Source organism: Erythrolamprus reginae, chromosome 2 (genome assembly GCF_031021105.1).
Source record: "Erythrolamprus reginae isolate rEryReg1 chromosome 2, rEryReg1.hap1, whole genome shotgun sequence".
In the NCBI taxonomy this organism is placed as follows: Eukaryota; Metazoa; Chordata; class Lepidosauria; order Squamata; family Dipsadidae; genus Erythrolamprus; species Erythrolamprus reginae.
In genome coordinates this window covers 157403218-157409513 of record NC_091951.1, presented here as the reverse complement: position 1 = coordinate 157409513, position 6296 = coordinate 157403218, and the positions used below count along the sequence as shown (strand labels likewise).

Genomic DNA, 6296 nt, shown 5'->3' with positions numbered 1-6296 from the left:
AATCTCATTCAGAAATTGTTTCTAGCTGATTAGTTTGCATGGGATGTTGATTAAAAATAAGATCAGGTCCCCCTGAAGAACATGGCAGAGAAGCAAAAGGCAGAGAAGAACATGGCTGTTTTGCTGTTGGGGTTAATTGTGGTGGGGGGGAGAGGAGACATGTGGCCTAACCATCCAACCGTGTTAAAAAAGTGTTTGTCTGATCCCCATCTGTTCTCAAAATGGGTAACCCTTGACACTCCCTTCTTCTAGCTATGGCGCTTGCCCTAGATCCTTTTCACCAAGAGACCCCAGTCGACATCCATAAATCTCTGGTTGTCTTCTATTCCCTGATCAGGGATGCTGCTCAGGAGCCTTGGGCCTCTCTCCTGAATAGCTATTTTGCATCATTTCCTGGGAATCAAAACAGAGCTGGAAGGGACCTTGGAGGTCTTCTAATCCGGCCCCTTGCTCAAGCAGCCTCTTCTTAAAAACCTCCAGGGATGGAGCACCCACAACTTCTGAAGGCGAGCTGATCCACCGGTTTATTGTCCTCGCTGTTGGGAAAATGCCAAAGCTGACAGCAGCTTCTGCTAAATCTGTACGTACCTACACCCAGTTTGTTCAAAAGGCACCCAGTGTATTTTTTTGCCGGTATCTGTAGGTCTTAGAATGAGCCCTCGAAGGAAAGGATTGTGTTTTCTCCGTGGTTCAGCGAAAAGAAGAAACAAAGCCATCCTTCCTTGGTCAGAGTATGGATTGTGCATCTGTATGTGAATCAGATCTGGAAATAATTTAAGTCCCCAATTTTATACTCTGCATTTTTCAGATGGCTGCTGCAGCAGGAAGAATCACCTAATAAAACTCACTTAGAAGCATCTCTGCCTGGCAGGGAGGATTCTGCCTGGAGCCTTGGAAGGCAGCCCAATGGCCGCGTACCCCACGTTCTGGCTGAACCGAATACTGGATTCACGTTTATGCTGCACAAGGAAGCTGGATACAGGTGGCTTTGCAGCTGGCTGGAAGATTTAAACTGGGCCCTGCAGAGAATCGGCCTTAAGCTGAAGCCCCAAGTGGGCTTTATAGGCAGGTCTGAAAAATGGATCATTTTTCAGACTCCCTTAAGTTGAGTTTACTCCTGGTGACTGCATCCTTGCAGAGGTTTCTGGCAGCGTGACAGTAGTAATTTGCTATTGGCTTCTTCTGGGATTATTATTTTTTTCTTCTTCTCAGACTAGGCTATTGCTCTGGGATTCCCAAGCAATCTCCCATCCAAATCTGAACTAGTCCTGCTTAGTTCCTGAGATCATCAAAGGTCAGTTAAATGCTCAACCATACCCAGTTTTCCTAAAGCCTGCATGGAGCAAGGCTTCAACATGTCCTTGAGAAATAGACAATTAGTTACATAACCAGAAACTGATTTTCCAAACTGCTGCGGAGTTTTCTTTTCCTGGACCCTCCATAAAGTGTGAACCTGGGTATTTGTAAAAAAAGATTATGATGGATACATCCTTGTTTGGTTGAACTGTTTTGTAGAACTCAAACTATATTATTTAGATTTGGTGGGTCTTTGTGTCAATGTTAGCAAGCTGTGGGTTATGTTCCATTTGCCAATATACTGATATAGTGGGTATGATGATGGCTATGGATCCATTATCCTGGATAGAATATTTTTATTACATAATTGAAATAACTGCAGCTCCTAAGCAAATGGTTTTTTAAAAAACTGGTTCTGATTATCAGCTTTTGAAAGGGCAAGATACCCACGTTTATAACTTTCACGTGATTTATTTTTCTATCCTTTTCTATTAAAACGACCCTTCTGAAATTTACTGTGAAGGCGCTGATCAATACGAAAGATTTCACAGCAGGAATTTCTCAGAATTGAATTCAGTAGTAATAGGTGTGCAACTATAAAAGCACAATATAAAAAATGATCCAAGAAAATAGATATTTGCAACTATTTGGGGTGGGGTGTTGGTAGTCTGTAAAAACCCTGTCAAATGGCAAAGAGGTGTTACTGGATTTTTTTTAAATGCAGATGTATTTAAATTCCTATTTAAATGTGGAATTTACGAGAAGCAGGCTGAATGAGAGCATAAAATTTATTTGTATGATGGAACTCTCACTACAAAGAATTTAATTATCTGGCTAAATGTTAAGTGTTGGGCGAAAAGGATATAAAAGTCAGAAATAATTGGAAACTTCACCAAAAGGAGGACTGCTCCTGGGGTAGAATCTTCCATCGCTGTACAACGTGTGTGCTGAAACTTTTGCATTTTGCTGCAGATCCAAAAGTACAAGATCGCCGTCCAACAGAACTTGCATCAAAAAAAGAAAAAGATGGCTCTGTCAGGTTCAGTTCTACATTGCATTACAGCATCAGGAGCCTTGTGCGATGGGAGAGGCTGTCTTTGACAAGCATTCTGGATTGAACTTGTGTCAGGTGGAAAAAGCCTGTACGTTTGAGTTTGATAAAGGCAGAGCTCTGAACTATGGTACATGCAGAAATATCTCTTGCATCTTTTTTTTTTTAATTTTGAATTTCCTTTGATAAGATCCCGTTCTTAAACAGATCCTGGTTCTCTTTTCAAGGAAAAGGGTATAGGAAGTCTTCTTGAATTTTTATTTTATTTTATCCAGACTCACAAGCCAAAGAGGTCTCTCCTCTCCCCCTTTTTCAAATCTTATTTGACAACTCTATCTATCTATCTATCTATCTATCTATCTATCTACCTACCTACCTACCTACCTACCTACCTATTGGGGGTCATCTAGTCCAACACCCCCCCCCCACTCAAGCAGGATGTTTTTCTGTATATTACAGTAAATAATTCTATCTATCTATCTACCTATCTACCTGCCTACCTACCTATTGTATATATAGTATACATACTTGTCTTTCTTTGTTATGTCTCTTGACTGGTACAAGTCTTAAACTTTCTTCCAACTGTCTACCTTGGCCTTGCTGCTTTCAATCCCCAGGGATTGGGAGAGAGGTCGCAAGGAAGAAACAAGCTTTTAAAAAGTCGGTATTGGAGTTATTCCTATCTCTGGAAGGGCTCCGAAGACCTTGGCCACTTTCTCTGGGTGTGATGATGCCCGAGTTCTCTGGGGGTGATACCGGAGTAGGCAGCAAAGCTGAGCTAGGCACCCCACCCTTACTGCCTCACCGTCGGAGCAAAGCGAAGCTTGCTTAGTGGCCTATTTAAACGCAGGGCAAGAAGCTGAGCTGCAGCAGGTGAGGGGTTAAGTGCAGGCTCAGCTGTTCCGGATTTTCTTGGTTTCCTAGCGAGCTGTTTGATATCTGAATGCACAGGGGACTCCCCCCCCTCCCCGCCTCTCTCAACCCTCTCTTTCTTCCTCCTACCCCCACGCGCGCACGCACACACACACACACATACACACACCCTTTGCAGACCATGCGCTCCTTCAGCCGCTTCGTCTAATGGCACCGACTCTCCGCCGGCACGCTGCTCCTTCGCTGTTTGAGCCCGAGGACGCAGCCAAGGCAGCTCCTCTCATGGAGCCCTCTTAAATAGCTCCACGCGAGGGAGCTGCCGAAGCGGGGGGGCGGGGGGTGGACGAAAAGGAAAGGGGGGGGGGAAGCAAGTACCGCGAAGAGGAGAAGAAGAAGCCGAAGGAGCTGCCAGCCTCGCCGCTCCTGGGTTTGGCCGGGCGACCCATGCTCTGCTCCATGGCTAACTCCGGCTGCCTCCTGGTCTCCAACTCCGCCTTGCTCCCGCACTCTCTCCCTTGCCCCCCGCCGGCCTTCCTCTACCTCCAGCAGGTAAGTCGCCTCTTTGTGCCTCCTCGTTCACACGTGGTTGGCCTCCCTTAAAAAGATCGGGGCTTTCTACCACCACCCCTCCCGTCGCCCTTAACCCCGGGGCTCCCCAAAGGCGGGTCTACCTTTTGCGCACAGGTTGGAGATGGGCTCCAGGGTAACACCTGTGCGCGCTGGCTGGCTGCGGTAGGGCTGACTTGGCAGTGAGCTCAAGATCAAGGAGATGACACTTCTCTGAGCTTGGGGGGTGCAGCCCCGTTCAACTTTACCTCCCCTCCTCCATAGGTGGCTGGGTTGTGTAGATCTGGAGCCTACCTGTTTGTGTGACCAGTGAAAGCCCATTTGGAATGTATTTAAAGCCTGGTTTCTGCCCGTGGATGTGCTTTCGGTTCCTTTTTTTATGTTGTTGCAGTCAAATTTTTATGCTTCCAGGGCGATCTGAATGTGGCTGTTTGGTATGTATGTGTACATGTGGAGTGATTGAAAAGAGGCTCCGTCTGTCTGTCTTCAGCTTAGCCCTCCAAAGTGCTGCAACCCAGTTTCCAGCCAGCTTTGGTTTCGCCAGGCGTGTCTCCCCCTTTTAGCTGAAGCATCTCGCTGCAATGGGAGTCTAGTTCCTTAACTTCTCTCCAGGGGAGGGGAGGGGGGAGCCTTGTGATGCCCACAGCACCCTCACCAGCAGGGCAGGGGCACTTTCTTTCACTTTGGCACTGCGATCCCGGGGCCGCACATCCTGGGAATCTCCAGAGGAATGGGAAGCAGTCGCTTCAAAAGTCTCTTTGCAGCATCGGAAATCCCTGTCTCCCAGCTGTGCTAACCCCTTCCATTGGAGCTCCGAGGAGTTTTTTAAAAATTCATAGCTTCCTAACCATTGGCACTAAGTGGTTGACGTGGCCAGACACCTTTGGGGTAGAAGGGCAGTCCCAGCTTCTCCAAAAATCTTAAATAAAAGAAAGGGAGGTTATCGTCGCTTGCTTTTAATGTTTCAAACTGAAGGAAGAGATAATTCACACTTAGGACTTCCTTAAGTTTGCAGAGTAACGCGACTGCTCCCCCTCCCCTCTCTCTCAGCAATCTGGAGAAGGGGAATTCTCTGAATCATGATTTTCTCTTTTTTCTTAGTACATGTTGGTCAGAGAGCCAGAATGGAATGGCTCCTGTTCCAGAGGAAGCATGGGAGTTTGAATGAGAGGCTTTTTTTTTTTATTTCAGTGTCTTCTTGCTAAGGCATGGAATTCCCTGGGAAAATGAAGACTCATTCAGAAAAAATATCACAGTCAGCTGCATGAGGGATTTATGAACACTTGAAGGGAATACTAGGGAAGCCTCTCTCTTGCTTTGAACTATAGAAGACAGACTGGGTTAATATGATTAAAACTCAGAGGGTATCCTGTTAGGGAAATCCTTTGGGGAGTTTGCTTTTGGTCGCACTGCGTAGCCCTTCAGCCAGCTAAGACTTCAGGAGAGCTGCATGGATGTTTTGCCTGGTGCATATTGCATTTCCTCTAGACCCCGGCAAGGGAATATTGCAAGGAAGTTCATTAAATGAGTGGTTACAGCCCAAAACATCAGCAGGGGGGGGGGATTAAGAGGAAGGAGAAGCTTCACTGAATAGCTTGATTTTCTTAGCTTTTCTTAAACCTCCTTATTTTCATCTGCCTTCTCCGCCCTCTCTGCTTTCTCAACCTCTCCCACTTTGTTTGTAGGTGTATTGGGATGAGGGGTGTTATATAATTTTAGGGAGATTATTTGTTTGCGGCTTGTTTGTTTTGTTTGGAGAATAGGCTGAAATTTCTCTTCTCTGGGCAGGAAACAATCTGCATCCGAAGTTTTTAATTCATTATGAAATTAATTTAATTAAAAATTAATTTAAAAGCCATTAAACAATATTTAAAAACAAGAAAAAAAATTAACCGGCAAAAACTATGCACAGTATGCAAAGCACTTAAGCGGAGGCCTATGTGGAAGTTGCAGCTTGTGAACGGAATTGTTCCTGTCCTGTCCCCCCACCATTTTGATTCAGGTTTATCCCTTTGAGGCCTTCCTGCATGTGGCATGGACACTGAATGTAGGTAGGCTCACTGCCATGGTTCATTTTGGGGCATTCGAAAGTAACTTTAGGATTGAATGTTAACCTTAATTGTGGCTTGGTTCCTATGGTGGGGAGAAAACCCCCCGTATTCGATAGGAAGCCGCCCCGAGTCTACGGAGAGGGGTGGCATACAAATCTAAATAATAATAATAATAATAATAATAATAATAATAATAATAATAATAATAATAATAATAATAATGAGCAAAATATCCGAGATCTATACTGCCCAAGGAATTTTCACTGAACACTATGGAAGTTTGATTATGAAAACTAGATTATTTAGACCTGTTCATAATACGTTTGTCGAATATCTGAAGTGTCCAGTTTCAATTTACCTCCAGAACCAGTTCAAGATTCTTGACTTTGGCAAGAAAACACCAATCCAGATGCCATGTACATATGCACACACACACGCACACACTCTCCTATTTCTAT

The 6296-nt window shown here is 45.0% G+C and overlaps 1 protein-coding gene across 6 annotated transcripts in view; it reads left to right on the top strand.

The window, feature by feature from the left end:
- Positions 1-3561: 3561 nt before the first annotated feature.
- The window catches only part of RBFOX3 (RNA binding fox-1 homolog 3), a 99783-nt gene continuing 97048 nt past the window's right edge, over positions 3562-6296 (top strand). For 5 of the 6 annotated variants that reach the window (XM_070740172.1, XM_070740169.1, XM_070740170.1 and 2 more), the window contains exon 1: positions 3592-3769. In XM_070740172.1, the coding sequence (XP_070596273.1) occupies positions 3665-3769 (105 nt within the window). In that variant the 5' untranslated portion in view covers positions 3592-3664. Of the gene's footprint in view, positions 3770-6296 lie in introns of all 6 variants that reach the window. The other variant, XM_070740171.1, reaches the window with a different exon arrangement.